Source organism: Rana temporaria, chromosome 8 (assembly GCF_905171775.1).
Source record: "Rana temporaria chromosome 8, aRanTem1.1, whole genome shotgun sequence".
Classification (NCBI taxonomy): domain Eukaryota; kingdom Metazoa; phylum Chordata; class Amphibia; order Anura; family Ranidae; genus Rana; species Rana temporaria.
Window position 1 is genome coordinate 179,736,580 of NC_053496.1, and position 20,647 is coordinate 179,757,226.

The 20,647-nt window shown below is 43.0% G+C and overlaps 2 protein-coding genes across 3 annotated transcripts; both read left to right on the forward strand.

Annotated features, from left to right (window-relative positions):
• Window positions 1-2,855: 2,855 nt before the first annotated feature.
• LOC120910035 (gastrula zinc finger protein XlCGF26.1-like) lies at window positions 2,856-16,449 on the forward strand. Of its 2 annotated transcripts, none has more exons than XM_040321884.1 (3): window positions 2,856-2,888; window positions 13,160-13,301; window positions 14,451-16,449. In XM_040321884.1, exons 2-3 carry the CDS (start codon window positions 13,220-13,222, stop codon window positions 16,169-16,171), a joined length of 1,803 nt encoding a protein of 600 aa, XP_040177818.1. In that variant the 5' UTR covers window positions 2,856-2,888; window positions 13,160-13,219; the 3' UTR covers window positions 16,172-16,449. The 2 variants fall into 2 exon arrangements, with proteins under 2 accessions (XP_040177818.1, XP_040177817.1); XM_040321883.1 differs by lacking the exon at window positions 2,856-2,888 and adding an exon at window positions 12,997-13,031.
• On the forward strand, window positions 3,062-7,931 carry LOC120910050 (gastrula zinc finger protein XlCGF26.1-like). Its single transcript, XM_040321901.1, has 2 exons — window positions 3,062-3,161; window positions 5,416-7,931. The coding sequence occupies exons 1-2, from the start codon at window positions 3,080-3,082 to the stop codon at window positions 7,050-7,052; spliced, it is 1,719 nt and encodes a 572-aa protein (XP_040177835.1). The 5' UTR covers window positions 3,062-3,079; the 3' UTR covers window positions 7,053-7,931.
• Window positions 16,450-20,647: the final 4,198 nt, after the last annotated feature.

Consider the following 20,647-nt stretch of genomic DNA (forward strand, 5'->3'; position numbering starts at 1 on the left):
TAGTTGTCCTGTGGACAGATTCTGCCACCACCATGTTTCACAGTGGGGATGGTGTGTTCAGGGTGATGTGCAGTGTTTGTTTTCCGCCACACATAGTGTTTTGCTTTTAGGCTAAAAAGTTCCTTTTCGGTCTCATCTGACCAGAGCACCTTCTTCCACATGGCTTCTCACAAACTGTCAACAGGACTTCTTATGTCTTTCTTCTTGTCACTCTTCCGTAAAGGGCAGATTTGTGGAGAGAACGACCCTAAGCTGTCCTGTGGAGAGATTCTCCCACCTGAGCTGTGGATCACTGCAGCTCCTCCAGAGATACCATGGGCCTCTTGGATGCTTCTCTGAGGAATGCTCTCCTTGCCTGGCCTGGTCAGTTTAGGTAGATGGCCATGTCTTGGTAGGTTTACAGTTGTTCCATACTCTTTCCATTTTCCGATGATGGATTGAACAGAAGCTCCGTGAGAACCTTGGAAGATTTTTTTTATAATCTAACCCTGCTTTATACTTCTCCACAACTTTATCCCTGACCTGTCTGGTGTGTTCCTTGGCCTTCATGATGCTGTTTGTTTACTAAGGTTATCTAACAAACCTCTGAGGGCTTCACAGAACAGCTGTATTTATACTGAGATAAAATTACACACAGGTGGACTAATTAGGTGACTTCTGAAGACAATTGGTTCCACTAGATTTTAGTTAGGAGTATCAGAGTAAAGGGGGCTGAATACAAATGCCCCCCCCCCCTCCACACTTTTCACATATTTATTTGTAAAACATTTTGAAAACCATTTATCATTTTCCTTCCACTTCACAATTATGTGGCACTTTGTGTTGGTCTATCACATAAAATCCCAATAAAACACATTTACGTTTTTTGGTGGTAACATGAAAAAATGTGGAAAATTTCAAGGGGTATGAATACTTTTTCAAGGCGCTGTATAACATGCAAGTAAAACAATGTATGCAACGTAAAGGAAGAATGCACCACAGGGGAAGCGCTCCAATTTTCCAACAAAGGATGCAGGTTTTTTTTTTTTTTTTTTTGCCTACAAGGTGGCAGTCTGACTTATCGTTAGTGGAACGCAAGGAAGTGATGTCAGGTCCAGACAGGAAGTGATGTCAGGTCCAGACAGGAAGTTCCAGGTGAGAGGTGAGTCGGCAGGACGTAGAGAGGAGACATTGTTGGAACTGGAAGAAGAGGAGGTAATAAGATATTATTTTCTATTTACACCCAGTAACCCCCCCCCCCCCCCCCTGTCATGTCCGTCCTTTTCCTCCATAGTCACTGTGATGTCCACATGCTTTCTAAATATAGAGCCATTTATCCAACTGTCCATCCAGAGCCTCTGGTTTATAGACCAGATACATCCTAAATATAGAGCCATTTATCCAACTGTCCATCCAGAGCCTCTGGTTTATAGACCGGATCCATCCTAAATATAGAGCCACTTATCCAACTGTCCATCCAGAGCCTCTGGTTAATAGACCGGATCCATCCTAAATATAGAGCCACTTATCCAACTGTCCATCCAGAGCCTCTGGTTTATTATCTAGGATGCAGAGTCCTCAATCTGTACTAGAGTTGCATGATTCTGGATGAAAGGAGAATCACGATTTTTTTTTCTTAGAATAAAGATTCACGATTCTCGCGGTGTAACATAATCTTCCACATTGGGCTAACTTTACTGTTTTTTATTTTTTTATTTTATTAATTTAAATTAATTTTTCCCCCAAAAATACAGTTCGATAGAGCGTTGCGCAAATACTGTGTGACATTAAATATTGCAATTAATAAAACACAGACCTGGCCGGAGAGGTGAGGAGGATTCTGGGAGGTCACATGACAGCACTCTTATCTCTATTAATAATACACAGACCTGACCGGAGAGGTGAGGAGGATTCTGGGAGGTCACATGACATCACTCTTATCTCTATTAATAAAACACAGACCTGACCGGAGAGGTGAGGAGGATTCTGGGAGGTCACATGACATCACTATTATCTCTATTAATAAAACACAGACCTGACCGGAGAGGTGAGGAGGATTCTGGGAGGTCACATGACATCACTCTTATCTCTATTAATAATACACAGACCTGACCGGAGAGGTGAGGAGGATTCTGGGAGGTCACATGACATCACTCTTATCTCTATTAATAAAACACAGACCTGACCGGAGAGGTGAGGAGGATTCTGGGAGGTCACATGACATCACTATTATCTCTATTAATAAAACACAGACCTGACCGGAGAGGTGAGGAGGATTCTGGGAGGTCACATGAGATCATAAAAACAGAGCTGGGAATAAATATGGTAATGTTTTTTTATAGAGACTATCTATAGAGTCTTTATATATTATAAAGAGACTGTATAGTCTGGTGGCCCAGTGGCTTTGCCTCTCCATGACAACTAAAAAGGCAATAGGAAGATTCTAGAGGCCACCAAGAAGATCATTGATCTGCTGAGAGTAGAGGTGAGCGGTGCCGGGAATTCTGGGACGTTATTCAGGAACAGACAAGGGATGTGTCTGGATGGTGACTGTATCATTGTGTGTGTCAGGTTCCTATAAGGTGTCAGGATTTCACTATCTATTTCTCCATGCAGGAGTGGGAGTATTTAGAAGGACACAAGGATCTCTACAAGGACGTCATGATGGAGAATCAGCCGCCCATCAAATCACCGGGTAAGAGAAGACTTTATTGTAAAGGAGAGAGCAGTACGGAGGGTCCACCTAGATCCCCCATCATCTGATAAACACATAGAAACAATGTATTCAGTCAGTGTGTGTGTTTCCTACAGATGGATCCAGTAATGGGAACCCACCAGAGAGATGTCCCCGTCCTTTGTATTCCCGGGATTCCACACAGGAAGGTCACACCATCCCTCACCATCATCAGGTAGGTGGAATGGGGCACCTAGAACTTTAAAGATATTCTAAACTTTTTATAAGATAACATTCTTCGATGTAGTCTCTTGGTATTAATACTTTTTACAGACATAATTTTCAATAATTTTCGGGGTTTAGGGCAAAGATCCGATTGATAGCAAAACTGAGATAAAAGAGGAAGAAGAAGAAGAGACGTATGTGATGGGAGATCACCAGCCTACGGAGAAGGTGGAGTTGAAAATGAAAAATGAACTTGAGCAATCTTCCCTAGATATCGGTGCAGGTAATGACCATTGAGGCTTGAATAGTTTCACATTTTAATTTTTGTTCCCTGAGTATCAGGAATGAAGTTTGACCAAAAGTTATTGGGAATTAGCGGACTTTCACATTATCCAGTAAGATGAGATCGAATTAGAAATGGTAAGCCACCAAAGTTGGGAAGATGGTTTAATTTGCAATAGTCACCATATCTATAACAAGCTAAAGCATAAGGGATGCCATTTCTCGATTTGTTATTGAGATCAGTTTTAGACACTTCTGGGATCTTTCAAAGTTCATTCACGGCTGCATCTGACCTGCTTTGGGACTACAGTGGAACCTCAGATCGCGAGTAACGTGGTTAACGAGCGTTTCGCAATACAATCACTGTATTTCTAAAAATACTAACTCGGTTTGCGAGTGTTGTCTCGCAAAACAAGCAGAATTCAGGCCAAAGCGACGTGCGGTACCGCTTTTGGCCTGAGGTGGGGGGGGGGGGGGGGCGCTGGAGTCGATTGCAGCCGATCATCGCCGTTCGGAAAGGCCCGAGGACAGTTCGGCTGACCTCGGAAAGGCTCGTGAACAGAGTCTTTCCGAGGTCAGCCGAATTGTCCTCTGACTTTCCGGCTGTTTCCGAGGCTCTCGTGTTAGTAGAAGTTTGGTGTGAGACGATTTGCGTTTTTCAGCTTTGTGCTTTTCAGTCCGTTACAGAGTGACGAATGTGCTATCTCCATTACGAACGCTAGTTTTACCATACCGAGCGCTTCCGTCTTGTACTTTCAGATTCAGAGCATGCGTGTAATTTTGTGCGTCGGAATTGTCTACACGCTCGGGATTTACGAGAACGGATTTTGTTGTTGGAAAATTTGAGAACCAGCTCTCAAATCTTTGTTGTTGGAAATTCCGACAAAAAATTTCATATGGGGCCTACACACGGTCGGAATTTCAAATGAGGAGGAGATACTGTACACCATATGAAAGGTCCATCTCCATTCCTCAATATAACGTCATGTTTCCAACAAATGAGGAGGAGATACTGTACACCATATGAAAGGCCCATCTCCATTCCTCAATATAATGTCATGTTCCCAACAAATGAGGAGGAGATACTGTACACCATATGAAAGGTCCATCTCCATTCCTCAATATAACGTCATGTTCCCAACAAATGAGGAGGAGATACTGTACACCATATGAAAGGTCCATCTCCATTCCTCATAATATAACATTATTTCCCGCAAAGAGGAAGGATTCCTCACCATAACAATATCATCACTATACAAACACTGTTAACTGTTGTCACATATTTTGGGTGTATTATAAGCTTTATCTGTTTTTAACTTCTACTCTAATTTCATTGCCAGAGCGCTAGGGAAATGTTGACTGATATAGGTGACTCTTAAATGTAAAACATGAATAATAGACAGGTGCAATCGTGGTATTTTCGTCTGAATTTCGGGGATTATCGCGTTCGTTTTAACAAATGATAACGAACGCACAGATTTCGAAAGATCCGACATTAAAAATGCTTTATTTTTATTTTGTTGCGACAACAGTTTATATTGATAGAAGATTCGACATGATGGTGACAATAGCGATCTGTGTCTATCGAATCTGCGGTTTAATATGCCTAACCTAACTCTATTAGTCCGAGATTATTCGACATAGAGAGAAAAGATTCAACATTATAGAGAGAAAGGAGTCGACATAGGGAGAAAAGATTCAACATTATAGAGAAAAGATTTGACATAGAGAGAAAAGATTCAACATTAAAGAGACATAAAGCGTCGACATAGAGGCAAAAGAGTCGACATAGAGGCAAAAGAGTCGACATAGAGAGAAAAGAGTCGACATAGAGGGAAAAGAGTCGACATAGAGGGAAAAGAGTCGGCACAGAGAGAAAAGAGTCGACATTATAGAGACATGAAGATTCGACGAAGCAGCTAAAAACATATGATCGCCACAAGCGGACATTTATGGTCAAATGCTCCGCCCATAGGCTATAGAAGAATTCTAATGTTGGCTGACTAGTAATAATAATTAATATAGCTTGTAGGCGGAGCATTCGACCAGAAATGTACGATCGCGGCATCGTACAGTTTACAGTACAGTCGAATCTTCTTTTTTTACGAAACAAAATAAATAAAAACGAATTTCACGAGTAACAAAATAAATGTATTTTTTGGATGCACGTGAAATTGCGAAACAAAATATTTCAGTGTGCACGTGTCTAATGAATAATGACTATTAACGCTTTTTTTTTTATTGTTTTCCAACAGATGGACATTATATCAATGATACCTCAGAAAGACGTCTTCTATTATCTCAAGATTATGTGGAAGAAAAAGGCATCACGCAATATTCTCCCATCACGGAAAATAAACATCACAGACCTTCCCCTTTGGAGAGATCAATGGATTGCTCCACCCCCGAGGAGTCCTCTTCTAAATCACATCCTGTTCCTTCAGAAATCCATCTGAGATCTCCCAGTGCTGACAGATCAACAGATCCATCTATTCCCCAGGAATCTTCTTTAGGTCTTGAAGGAGCTCACACAGAGGAGCGTTCACTTTCATGTTCAGTGTGTGGGAAATGTTTCACTGAAAACGGAGACCTCCTTATACACCAGAGAAGTCACACCGAAGAGCGCCCTTTCTCATGTTCAGAGTGCGGGAAAGCTTTCGCTCGGAAAGAAAAACTACTCAAACATCAGAGGATTAACACAGGTGAACGTCCTTTTGAATGTTCAGAGTGTGGGAAATGTTACACTCAGAAAGCAGACCTTCTTAGGCACCTGAGAATTCACACGGGTGAGCGTCCCTATTTATGTACAGATTGTGGAAAAAGTTTCACTCAAAAGGGAAGTCTACATACACACCAGAAAATTCACACGGGTGAGCGCCCTTATTCGTGTTCAGAGTGTGGGAAATCTTTCACTCAGAAAGCAGATCTTCTCAGACACCAGAAAATTCACACGGGCGAGCGTCCTTTTTCCTGTCCAGAGTGCGGAAAAGGTTTTATTTTTAAGAGAGAGCTTCTTCATCACCAGACAACTCATACAGGTGAACGCCCCTTTTCCTGTTCAGAGTGTGGGAAATGTTTTTCTCATGGAGAAGACCTTCGTAGACACCAGAAAATTCACACGGGCGACCGTCCTTATTCATGCTCGGAGTGCGGAAAAGGTTTCATTCAGAAAGAAAACCTTCTTAGGCACCAGAGAATTCACACGGGTGAGCGTCCTTATCAATGTTCTGAGTGTGAGAAAAGTTTCAGTGAGAAAGGAAACCTTCTTAGACACCAGAGAATTCATGTTGGTGAGCGTCCTTTCTCATGCTTAGAGTGTGGGAAATGTTTCACTAGGAAACAAGAGTTTCTTAAACACCAGAGAATTCACACAGGTGAGCGACCTTTCCCGTGTTCAGAGTGCGGGAAATGCTACACTCAGAAAGTAGACCTTCTTAGACACCTGAGAATTCACACGGGGGAGCGTCCTTTTTCATGTTCAGATTGTGGGAAGAGTTTCACTCTAAAAGGAAGTCTTCTTACTCACCAGAAAATTCACACGGGCGAGCGTCCCTTTTCATGTTCAGAGTGCGGGCAGTGTTTCACCAGGAAGCAACACTTTCTTAAACACCAGAGAACTCACACAGGTGAGCGACCTTTCTCCTGTACAGAGTGCGGGAAATGTTTCAGCGAGAAAGAAAACCTTATTATACACCAGAGAATTCACACAGGCGAGCGTCCTTTCTCATGTCAAGAGTGTGGGAAATGTTTCACTTTGAAGCAAAACTTTCTTATACACCAGAGGATTCATACGGGTGAGCGTCCTTTTGTGTGTACAGATTGTGGAAAAAGTTTCACTCAAAAAGGAAGTCTACTTACACACCTGAAAGTTCACATGAGCGAACGCTCTTAGTCATGTTCAGAGTGCGGGAAATGTTGCAATCGGAAAACAGACCTACAGCAGACCTGTTGAGCTGGTTTTTTTTTACTGTCTAGAGTGCGAAAAATGTTTTGGTCAGAACTTAAAAAACACAAGGTAATTCACAAGGAAAATGTCCATCATGTTCAGAGTGTGGGAAATGTTTCACTAACAAGTAAAACCTTAACATGCGAAGAGCCACACTCTTAAAAAAAGAAAAAAAAAATTCACTCAGGAAGCAAAATCTATTATACATCAGAGAATTCATACGGGTGACCATCCTTGTTGATGCTCGGAGTGTGGGAAAGGTTTAATTCAGAAAGGAAACCTTCTTAGACACCAGAGAATTCACGTTGGCAAGCGTTGTTTTTCATTTCGGAGTGTGGGAAAATTATTAAAGGTTAAATAATTAGCACATGGCTGTTGATGCTGTTGACATATATACCGGTGACAGATAACATGTTTTTGTAAGAAGCTCATTGTTGAAAAGATCATCAGAGAGAGTAGGAGTCGCTCGTTCACTGCTCACTCACCTTGGTGCTCCTTAGAGGGATCCCGGACGAGCCCCCACATGTAGTACACCTCCTGTAGAAGCTGTAGTAAAAAAGGTCATCACAGTTGGCAGATAACATGTTGTTGTAAGAAGCTCATTGTTGAAAAGATCATCAGAGAGAGTAGGAGTCGCTTGTCCACTGCTCACTCACCTTAGTGCTCCTTAGAGGGATCCCGGACGAGCCCCCACATGTAGTGCACCTCCTGTAGAAGCTGCAGTAAAAAAGGTCATCACAGTTGGCATAACAGAATGCAGAGATCCTACCACCTGTGAGATATAGGACACTGTCCGGTCCTTTTAGTTCTCTGGCATCTACCAAACATAAAGATCTTACTTTTGGATGGCATAACCCTGTGTTACTGATGCCGCGTACACACGACTGTTTTTCGGGATGTAAAAAATGACGCATGCTCAGAAGCAAGTTATAAGACGGAGCGCTCGTTCTAGTAAAACTAGCGTTCGTAATGGAGATAACATATTTGTCACGCTGTATCAGACTAAATAGCACGAAGACTGAAAATCACGAATCGTCTCTCACCAAACATTTACTAACACGCCATCTGAACGGAACTTCCCCTTTATTTATTTATTTTTAAAGATATTTTTATTGAGAACTTCCCCTTTATAGTGCCGTTGTACGTGTTGTACGTCACCGCGCTTTGCTAGAGCATTTTTTTTTTTCACGATCGTGTGTAGGCAAGGCTGACTTAACAATAATCGGGTTGAAAAAAACTTTGTTTTTTCTAGACCATTAAAAATGGTCGTGTGTACGCGGCATTAGAAATTTGTTTTTTTAAACTCTGTTTTTGGGAAGCGCAGATTTGAATCTGTAACATTTCCTATACTTAGGAAGCAGAACAAGCAGATGGTTCTCTTTTCTTTTGATTAAACAACGCTGTTGATCTAATTGAATGTTAATATTATTTTGGTATTTTACTGAATAACTTAATGAATGTGTATGTATTTTGCTAGGTGCACAAAAGCTCAATGTAATAAAATGCAGGAACCTACAGTAGCCAATCAGAATTTGTCCTTCACAAATGAAACTTTTATTTGGATGATGCTTGGCATTGATCTTTACTTTGCTTTACAAAAGATGGTGGCTTGTCGTTGGTCCAATGAAAAGTAATTAATACATTTGGTGTACAGTGACACCTCGGATTGCGAATGACGTGGTAACAAGAGTTTCGCAATACGAGCGCTGTATTTTTAAAAATCCTGACTCGGTTTGCGAGTGTTGTCTTGAAATATGAGCAGGATTCAATCCACAGTGGTGTGCAGTACCACACTTGGCCTGAGGTGGGGGGGGGCGCCGGAGCCATGCAGAGCCGATCTGAGCCGTTCGGAAATACTCAGTTCCTGAGCCTTTCCGAGTTCAGCTGAGCTGTCCTCGGGGCTTTCCAAGTGTTACCTAGGCTCTCCGGCACCCCCACCTCTGGCCAAATGCGGTATTGCATGCCATTGAAGTCAATGCGGAACAAATTATTTTCATTTCCATTGTCTTCTATGGGGAAACTCGCTTTGATATGCGAGTACTTTGGATTACGAGCATTCTCCTGGAACGGATCATGCTCGTAATCCGAGGTTCCACTGTATTTAGAATTTTACTTCTACAAATATAATATTTCATTTCATGTCAGTGATTCATTTTATTGTGCGGTAATCAATTATTTTGATTTTGTTAAATAAACAAGAAACTTCTACACTTATATTCTCTATATTCTCGTAATTTTTTTACAAATATATTTCTTCCTTACATATTTCTACAACATGGGGTTCCCCTTCCCCCCCCAGTCTGGGGTTCTTCTGCGTTTCCCATGTAATGCTGTGGAAGATGACATTGTAGGTACATGACTCTTATAGGGGAACCCATATGTCCAATATCCAAGCAAAGCTTCCATTTTCCTCAGAGCTCCTCCCCTGCAGACCATCAAAAGACCTCGGCCCTCTCCCTGGATTGCCCTGCCTGCCACCTGCCCCTATTCCCGGCCTGTGTTCTAGTTCTAGACCAGCCAGCTCTCTCTCCTCCTCCCCTCCAAACTGACATCAGCATGGAAATCTCAGCCCAGCTAGTCAGTCATGTGATCGCAATCTCGTCAGTGAAATGAGGTATTTGCAGCATTTATTTTTTATAAATCACACACCGAGGGGGATACTACAATAGGAGGCAGTGCTGATGGTATATACAGGTTAGAGTGGCTTAACAACCACTTTAAGTTCCTGATGTGTTGTATCCTTCACCATTTTTGTTACCTTTCTCTGAACTCATAGACACAGTATTCTAAATGAGGTCTAACTAAAGATCTATATAGAGGAATCAAGACCTTCTTCCTCCTGCTGGTGACCCCTCTAGTGATATAAAGATCTATATAGAGGAATCAGGACCTCCTTCCTCCTGCTGGTGACCCCTCTAGTGATATATAGATCTATATAGAGGAATCAAGACCTTCTTCCTCCTGCTGGTGACCCCTCTAGTGATATAAAGATCTATATAGAGGAATCAGGACCTCCTTCCTCCTGATGAAGACCCCTCTAGTGATATAAAGATCTATATAGAGGAATCAGGACCTCCTTCCTTCTGCTGGTAACCCCTCTAGTGATATAAAAATCTATATAGAGGAATCAGGACCTTCTTCCTTCTGCTGGTGATCCCTCTAGTGATATAAAGATCTATATAGAGGAATCAGGACCTCCTTCCTCCTGTTGGTGACCCCTCTAGTGATATAAAGATCTATATAGAGGGATCAGGACCTCCTTCCTCCTGTTGGTGATCCCTCTAGTGATATAAAGATCTATATAGAGGGATCAGGACCTCCTTCCTCCTGCTGGTGACCCCTCTAGTGATATAAAGATCTATATAGAGGAATCAGGACCTCCTTCCTCCTGCTGGTGACCCCTCTAGTGATATAAATGTAGCACTACCCCCGTAGGAGCTGCTGGTTTAGATTTTGGGTTTTGCACATTACCTCTAAGTTCGTTGTCTAGGGAAGAAAGTCTGTAGAAATTGCAATGTCCACACAAGATGTAAAACCTTCAACTGTTAGGTTTTATTTTTGCTGCATAAATCTTGTGAGGGAAGTAGAGAGAAGGTGAAGGTTCAGGTAGGCGGTACAGAATGCACAAAAAGTATTCAAAGTTCCAGTATTCACCACTCGCTCCTGAGTGGGTATTGCTCACCCGGATTGACCCCTCTCACATGGCCCAGCAGCCAGAATGACGCACGGACAGTATTGCCACAGGCCGTCTGAGAGCACAGGATGGATAGTCAGGAATCCGCTGCCACAGGATTTTAGTCCAGAACTTCCTACCTTACAGCCAAAGAGCCTTTAAGCCAAACCGGCAGACTGTAAAACACCCCTAAATTAACAATAGCGCCCGACTCGTTGGGAGACCAGCGCTACATACATATATATATAAATGCATATCTACTGTATATACACATACGAACACAAGCAGATGTCTTTTTATTGTCCACAAGGTGGCAATCTCACCTAACGCAAGTGGAAAGCACAGTCAGGAAATGATTTTAGGCTAAAACAGGAAGTTCTGGGTGAGAGGTGATTCGAAAGGAAGTAGAGAGAAGACATTGCTAGACCTGGCAGGAGAGGAGGTAATAAGATCTTATTTTCTATTTCACCCAGTAACCCCGTCATGTCCGTCCTCTTCCTCCATAGTCACTGTGATGGCATGTCAATATATACAACTGTCAATCCAGAGCCTCTGGTTTATAGACCGGATACATCCTAAATATAGAACCGATTATCCAACTGTATATACAGAGCCTCTGGTTTATAGACCAGATACATCCTAAATATAGAGCCATTTATCCAACTGTCCATCCAGAACCTCTGGTTTATAGACCAGATCCATCCTAAATATAGAGCCATTTATCCAACTGTCCATCCAGAGCCTCTGGTTTATAGACCGGATACATACTAAATATAGAACCATTTATCCAACTGTCCATCCAGAGCCTCTGGTTTATAGACCGGATACATCCTAAATATAGAGCCATTTATCCAACTGTCCATCCAGAGCCTCTGGTTTATAGACCTGATCCATCCTAAATATAGAGCCATTTTTCCAACTGTCCATCCAGAGCCTCTGGTTTATAGACCAGATACATCCTAAATATAGAGCCATTTATCCAACTGTCCATCCAGAGCCTCTGGTTTATAGACCGGATACATCCTAAATATAGAGCCATTTATCCAACTGTCGAAGCTGGTTGAATGTTGATGGGTTTTCAGAGTCTGTAGATGTTGAGCAAAGAGACAATGTATTCAGTGCCACCTCGAATAGGTAAAAATTAACACTTTTGCTTTTACATGGGTCTGTTGAATATCCTGGTGACAGAGTCTATTTTTAAAACTCGATTAAAGTTTTTTTTTTTATGTAGGACAGATTACCATAATTTATTATCTGCTTAAAGATTAAAGGACTTTCCACATTGACCACCTCAATGAGGATGGACGAGGACCAGATTCAGATGGAGGAAAGGATATTGGACCTCACCCTGGAGATCATCTACCTGCTCACCTGAGAGGTGAGGAGGATTCTGAGAGGTCACATGACATCACTCTTATCTCTATTAATAAAACACAGACCTGACCGGAGAGGTGAGGAGGATTCTGGGAGGTCACATGACATCACTCTTATCTCTATTAATAAAACACAGACCTGACCGGAGAGGTGAGGAGGATTCTGGGAGGTCACATGACATCACTCTTATCTCTATTAATAAATCACAGACCTGACTGGAGAGGTGATGAGGATTCTGGGAGGTCACATGACATCATAAAAACAAGAGTTCTAGAGCTGGAAATAAATATGGTAGTGTTTTAACGTTTTTTTTTTTTTTTTATATATATATATATAGAGAGACTGTATAGTCTGGTGGCCCATCGGCTTTGAGGTGCCTCTCCATGACAACTAAAAAGGCAATAGGAAGATTCTAGAAGTCACCAAGAAGATCATTGATCTGCTGACAGGAGAGGTGAGCGGTGCCGGGAATTCTGGGACATTATCCAGTAACAGACAAGGGATGTGTCTGGATGGTGACTGTATCATTGTGTGTGTCAGGTTCCTATAAGGTGTCAGGATGTCACTGTCTATTTCTCCATGGAGGAGTGGGAGTATTTAGAAGGACACAAGGATCTCTACAAGGACGTCATGATGGAGAATCAGCCGCCCCTCACATCACCGGGTAAGAGGAGACTTTATTGTAAAGGAGAGAGCAGTACGGAGGCTCCATCTAGATCCCCCATCATCTGATAAACACATAGAAACAATGGATCCAGTCAGTGTGTGTGTTTCCTACAGATGGATCCAGTAATGGGAACCCACCAGAGAGATGTCCCCGTCCTCTGTATTCCCGGGATTCCACACAGGAAGATCACACCATCCCCCACCATCATCAGGTAGGTGGAATGGGGCACCTAGAACTTTAAAGAGATTCTACACTCTTTATAAGATAACATTCTTCGATGTAGTCTCTAGGTATTAATACTTTTTACAGACATAATTTTTAATAATTTTCGGGGTATAGGGCAAAGATCCAATTGATATCAAAACTGAGATAAAAGAGGAAGAAGAAGAGACGTATGTGATGGGAGATCACCAGCCTACGGAGAAGGTGGAGATGAATATGGAAAATGAACTTGAGCAATCTTCCCTAGATATCGGTGCAGGTAATGACCATTGAGGCTGAAATAGTTCACATTTTAATATTCCTTCCCCGAGTATTAGAAATGAAGTTTGACCAAAAGTTCTTGGGAATTAGCGGACTTTCACATTATCCAGTAAGATGAGATCGAATTAGAAATGGAAAGCCACCAAAGTTGGGAAGATGGTTTAACAACATAGCGACCGGCGCACGACGATATACGTCGACACAATGGCACGGACAGGCAAATTAGCGTACCTGTATGTCCCTTTAAATTTTTTGCGCACACCCGATGCATGCCTTTGTGAGTCCCGGAAACTCGATGTTCCCGAGCGGCCTGCAAAGCAGAACAGGGGGATGCCTTTGTAAACAAGGCTTTCCCCTGTTCTGCCTAGTGACATGTCACTGATCTACTGTTCCCTCATGATCGGGAACAGTGATCAGTGACGTGTCACTGGTAGCTCCTCCCCCTAACAGTTAGAATCACTCCCTAGGACACACATAACCACTTCAGCGCCACCTAGTGGTTAACCCCTTCACTGCCAGTGTCATTTTTACAGTAATCAGTGCATTTTATAGCACTGATCGCAGTATAAATGACAATGGTCCCAAACATGTGTCAAAAGTGTTCGATGTGTCCGCCATAAAGTCGCAGTCATTTCGAAAATCGCTGATCACCGCCATTACTAGTAGAAAAAAAAAATGATAATAAAAATGGCTTAAAACTATCCCCTATTTTGTAGGCGCTATAACTTTTGCGCAAACCAATTAATAAACGCTTATTGCGATTATTTTTATTTAATTTTTACTAAAAATATGTAGAAGAATACATATGAACCTAAAAACTTTTGGAAAAATTAGCTTTTTAAAAAAAAAAAAATTGAGGGTTATTTATTATAGCAAAAAGTACAAAATATTGCATTTTTTTTTTAAATTGTCACTCTATTTTTGTTTATAGCGCAAAAAATAAAAAACGTAGAGGTGATCAAATACCACCAAAAGAAAGCTCTATGTGTGAGAAAAAAAGCACGTCAATTTTGTTTGGGAGCCACGCCGCACGACAATTGTCAGTTAAAGCGACGCAGTGCCGAATTGCAAAAAGGGGCCAGGTCCTTTAGCTGCATAATGGTCCCGGGGCTTAAGTGGTTAACGTTTTTTTTTTTTTTTTCAACAGACGGACGTTATATCAATGATACCTCAGAAAGATGTCTTCTATTATCTCAAGATTATGTGGAAGAAAAAGGCATCACGCAATATTCTCCCATCACGGAAATTATACATCACAGACCTTCCCCTTTGGAGCGATCAATGGATTGCTCCACCCCCGAGGAGTCCTCTCATAAATCACATCCTGTTCCTTCAGAAATCCATCTGAGATCTCCCAGTGCTGACAGATCAACAGATCTATCTATTCCCCAGGAATCTTCTTTAGGTCTTGAAGGAGCTCACACAGAGGAGCGTTCACTTTCATGTTCAGTGTGTGGGAAAAGTTTCACTGAAAACAGAGACCTCCTTATACACCAGAGAAGTCACACAGAAGAGCGCCCTTTCTCGTGTTCAGAGTGCGGGAAATGTTTCAGTAAGAAAAAAGTACTTGTTATGCACCAGAGAATTCACACGGGTGAGCGACCTTTTTCATGTTCAGAGTGCGGGAAAGCTTTCGCTCGGAAAGAAAAACTTCTCAAACATCAGAGGATTCACACAGGTGAACGTCCTTTTGAATGCTCAGAGTGTGGGAAATGTTACACTCAGAAAGTAGACCTTCTTAGACACCTGAGAATTCACACGGGTGAGCGTCCTTATTTATGTACAGATTGTGGAAAAAGTTTCACTCAGAAGGGAAGTCTACATACACACCAGAAAATTCACACGGGTGAGCGCCCTTATTCGTGTTCAGAGTGTGGGAAATCTTGCGCTCAGAAAGCAGATCTTCTCAGACACCAGAAGATTCACACGGGCGAGCGTCCTTTTTCCTGTTCAGAGTGCGGAAAAAGTTTTATTTTTAAGAGACAGCTTCTTCATCACCAGAGAACTCATACAGGTGAACGCCCCTTTTCCTGTTCAGAGTGTGGAAAATGTTTTTCTCATGGAGAAGACCTTCGTAGACACCAGAGAATTCACACGGGTGACCGTCCTTATTCATGCTCGGAGTGCGGAAAAGGTTTTATTCAGAAAGGAAATCTTCTTAGGCACCAGAGAATTCACACGGGTGAGCGTCCTTATCAATGTTCTGAGTGTGAGAAAAGTTTCAGTGAGAAAGGAAACCTTCTTATACACCAGAGAATTCATGTTGGTGAGCGTCCTTTCTCATGCTTAGAGTGTGGGAAATGTTTCACTATGAAACAACAGTTTCTTAAACACCAGAGAATTCACACAGGTGAGCGACCTTTCCCGTGTTCAGAGTGCGGGAAATGCTACACTCAGAAAGTAGACCTTCTTAGACACCTGAGAATTCACACGGGGGAGCGTCCTTTTTTATGTTCAGATTGTGGGAAGAGTTTCACTCAAAAAGGAAGTCTTCTTACTCACCAGAAAATTCACACGGGCGAGCGTCCTTTTTCATGTTCAGAGTGCGGGCAGTGTTTCACCATGAAGCAACACTTTCTTAAACACCAGAGAACTCACACAGGTGAGCGACCTTTCTCCTGTCCAGAGTGCGGGAAATGTTTCAGCGAGAAAGAAAACCTTATTATACACCAGAGAATTCACACAGGCGAGCGTCCTTTCTCATGTCAAGAGTGTGGGAAATGTTTCACTATGAAGCAAAACTTTCTTAGACACCAGAGGATTCATACGGGTGAGCGTCCTTTTTTGTGTACAGATTGTGGAAAAAGTTTCACTCAAAAAGGAAGTCTACTTACACACCAGAAAATTCACATGAGCGAACGCTCTTAGTCATGTGCAGAGTGCGGGCAATGTTGCAATCGGAAAACAGACCTACAGCAGACCTGTTGAGCTGGTTTTTTTTTTGTTTTTTTTACTGTCTAGAGTGCGAAAAATGTTTTGGTCTGACCTTAAAAAACACCAGGTAATTCACAAGGAGAATGTTCTTCGTCATATTCAGAGTGTGGGAAATGTTTCACTAACGTAAGATAACGTAAAGTAAGACCTTAACCTGTGAAGAGCCACACACTTAAAGAAGAAAAAAAATCACTGAGGAAGCAAAATCTATTATACATTTTTATTGAGGAAACAAAACTTTTTAAACCTGAGGCCTCGTACACACGACCGTTTTCCTCGACAGAATCCATCAAGAAACTTGGTGGCAGAGCCTTTTTGCCGAGGAAAACGGTCGTGTGTATGTTTTTCGTCGAGAAAACTGATGTGGAACTTGACGAGAAAAAAAGTTCTCTTTTTCCTCGTCGGGAGTTTCAATTTCCTCGTCGGGCTGGTTTACGACGAGAAACACGTTCGTGTGTATGCTTAGAAACCTGCGCATGCTCAGAATAAAGTCTGAGACGGGAGCGCACCTTCGGTAAAAGTAGGGTTTGTAATGGAGATAGCACATTCGTCACGCTGTAACAGACTGAAAAGCGCGAATCGTCTCTCACCAAACTTTTACTTAACACGCAGTAACATGAGATTAGTGGAATCAAACTTCCCCTTTATAGTGCCGTTGTACGTGATGTACGTCCCCGCGTTTGAGAACAACGAGATTTTGTCTTGACAGTTTGTACGCAAAGAAAGCTTGTCATGATTCTCGACAAGCCTAACAAGGAACTCGTCGAGGAAAACGATGTTTAATTTACGACGAGTTCCTCGTCGTGTGTACGAGGCCTCAGAGAATTCATACATGTGAAGATCCTTTTTCATTTCGGAGTGTGGGAAAACTATTAAATGCTAAATAATTAGCACATGGCTGTTGATGCTGTTGACATATATACCGGTAACAGATAACATGTTGTTATAAGAATTGAAAAGATCATCAGAGACAGTGGGAGTCGCTCGTTCACTGCTCACTCCCCCTTGTGCTCCTTAGAGGGATCCCGGACGAGCCCCCACATGTAGTGCACCTCCTGTAGAAGCTGCAGTAAAAAAGGTCATCACAGTTGGCAGATAACATGTTGTTGTAATAAGCTCATTGTGGAAAAGCTCTTCAGAAAGAGTAGGAGTTGCTCGTTCACTGCTCACTCACCTTGGTGCTCCTTATAGGGATCCCGGACGAGTCCCCACATGTAGTGCGCCTCCTGTAGAAGCTGCAGTAAAACGGTCATCACAGTTGGCAGATAACATGTTGTAAGAAGCTCGTTGTTGAAAAGCTCTTCAGAGAGAGTAGGAGTCGCTCGTTCACTGCTCACTCACCTTAGTGCTCAGAGGGATCCCGGACGAGCCCCCACATGTAGTGCACCTCCTGTTGAAGTTGCAGTAAAAAAGGTCATTACAGTTGGCAGATAACATGTTGTTGTAAGAAGCTCATTGTTGAAAAGCTCTTCAGAGAGGGTGGGAGTCGCTCGTTCACTGCTCACTCATCTTGGTGCTCAGAGGGATCCCGGACGAGCCCCCACATGTAGTGCACCTCCTGTAGAAGCTGCAGTAAAAAGGTAATCACAGTTGGCAGATAACATGTTGTTATGAGAAGCTCATTGTTGAAAAGATCATCAGAGAGAGTAGGAGCCGCTCATTCACTGCTCACTCACCTTGGTGCTCAGAGGGATCCCGGACGAGCCCCCACATGTAGTGCACATCCTGTAGAAGCTGCAGTAAAAAGGTCATTACAGTTGGCAGATAACATGTTGTTGTAAGAAGCTCATTGTTGAAAAGCTCTTCAGAGAGAGTAGGAGTCGCTCGTTCACTGCTCACAAATGAAACTTTTAGTTGGATGATGCTTGACATTGATCTTTATTTTGCTTTACAAAAGATGGTGGCTTGTCGTTGGTCCAATGACAAATAACTAATACATTTGGTGTACAGTGAAACCTCGGATTGTGAGTAACGTGGTAACAAGAGTTTCGCAATACGAGCGCTGTATTTTTAAAAATCCTGACTCGGTTTGCGAGTGTTGTCTTGCAATACGAGCAGGATTCAATCCACAGTGGTGTGCAGTACCACAGTTGACCTGAGGTGGGGGGCGCTGGAGCCATGCAGAGCCGATCTGAGGCTCCCTGGCACCCCCCACCTCTGGCCACATGCGGTATTGCATGCCATTGAAGTCAATGCGGAACAAATTCTTTTCATTTCCATTGTCTTCAATGGGGATATACGAGTACTTTGGATTACGAGCATTCTCCTGGAACCGATCATGCTCGTAATCCGAGGTTCAACTGTATTTAGAATTTTACTTCTACAAATATAATATATAATTTCATGTCAGTGATTGTTTTATTGTGCGGTATGGACTTCAATGTTTCCATTGACTTCAATGGGGAAACTCGCTTTGATATACGAGTACTTTGGATTACGAGCATTCTCCTGGAACCGATCATGCTCGTAATCCAAAGTTCCACTGTATTTAGAATTTTACTTCTACAAATATAATATATAATTTCATGTCAGTGATTGTTTTATTGTGCGGTAATCAATTATTTTGATTTTGTTAAATAAACAAGAAACTTCTACACTTATATTCTCGTCTTTTTTTTTTACAAATATATTTCTTCCTTACATATTTCTACAACGTGGGGTTCCCCTTCCCCCCCAGTCTGGGGTTCTTCTGCGTTTCTCATGTAATGCTGTGGAAGATGACATTGTAGGTACATGACTCTTAATGGGAACCCATATGTCCAATATCCAAGCAAAGCTTCCATTTTCCTCAGAGCTCCTCCCCTGCAGACCATCCAAAGACCTCGGCCCTCTCCCTGGATTGCCCTGCCTGCCACCTGCCCCTATTCCCGGCCTGTGTTCTAGTTCTTCGTCTCCACCCTCTTCCAGTCTGTTCCAATGTGCTTCACAGTTCCTCTCTGCAGCAAAGTTCCTGTCCTCATCGCTCACACAAGAATCATCCCGTGTGCATCCACTTCTGCCAGTGTGGGATAATCTCCATATATTAGAACAAGGGGAATCTAGGGGCTGCGACCTGGGATCAGCATATAGCTAAGTCCAATTTACTTTTTCTTATTTATTTCCCCCCCTTTATCTATTTAAAGGTTTCAGTCATATCTCCCATTTCCCTTCTTTCCTCCAGAAAGTACATATTAAAGCATTTGCTATCCCCCCAAAAATATAATAATGTATCCTGCTCCTTTAACCACTAGAGGCCCGCGTTATAGTCAAATGACGGCTAAAGCGCGGGCCTGAAAATCCAGGAGGATGTCAATAGACGTCCTCCGCTTTGCACGCGCAACAGGTGCGCGCGGTGTGCGATGTGGTCACCGATTCACTGAGACAATCAATGCATGGTAGCCAATCAACTAAATCAACCCCAATGTGTGTTTTTTTTTATATATATATGTAGCGCCTGTTTACTTTAAAGTACCGGTACTATTTAAATTTAGAGGGAGATCAGAGTGTTAGTTAAACTCTGATCAAGCTAATGTGTCCAAATGTGGTTCTCTGTCTCAGCTTGGCTGTGCTGTGAGCCATTCTGTTGTGCTGGGGTGTTCCTCCCACCCCAGGGCAGTAGGTGGCAGCAGTGGAGTCAAGGTTTTGGTGCTTTTCCCCAGCAGCCAATCAGGAGGGTTTGGCCTCGCTGTGCATGCTGGGGGAGGGTATTTATTGGGCAGACGCCATAAGTTCTGGGTCTTTTTCTTCGGAGTGCGGCATCCACCTTTAGGATGCCTACAACAAGGCGCCCCGGTGTTATGGCCTACCAGGCTGGGGTGTGTGTGCCACACAGAGTTCCTGGTTCTGGGACCAATTTGGGTCGGAACATTTGAGCTGTGGCAGGGAACCCAGTGGTCGGCTGGGTTCCCAATCCTGAAGATCCCAAGCGGTATGGCTGTTCGGTGGGGAGTCCATCTGAGGAGAGCCAATGAGAGGCTGGCGATCCAATAGGGTCTCGACATCCACCGGGGATCGAGGTATCTGGACACTGAGAGGCTGGTCACCTGTCAGTCGGTACCTGAAAGCAACTTGAAGGAGATCCAGGCGCAATTCTACCGAGGAGGATCATCTCCGTAACCACAATCAGGAGGGCCTGTGGCAGAGGTTCCTTACTGAATCCATTCCAGGAGGGTCTGTGGCAGAGACTTCTCCCAAGAGGTTCCAGTTCATTCCAGGAGGGTCTATGGCAGAGACTTCTCCCAAGAGGTTCCAGTTCATTCCAGGAGGGTCTGTGGCAGAGACTTCTCCCAAGAGGTTCCAGTTCATTCCAGGAGGGTCTGTGGCAGAGACTTCTCCCAAGAGGTTCCAGTTCATTCCAGGAGGGTCTGTGGCAGAGACTTCTCCCAAGAGGTTCCAGTTCATTCCAGGAGGGTCTGTGGCAGAGACTTTTCC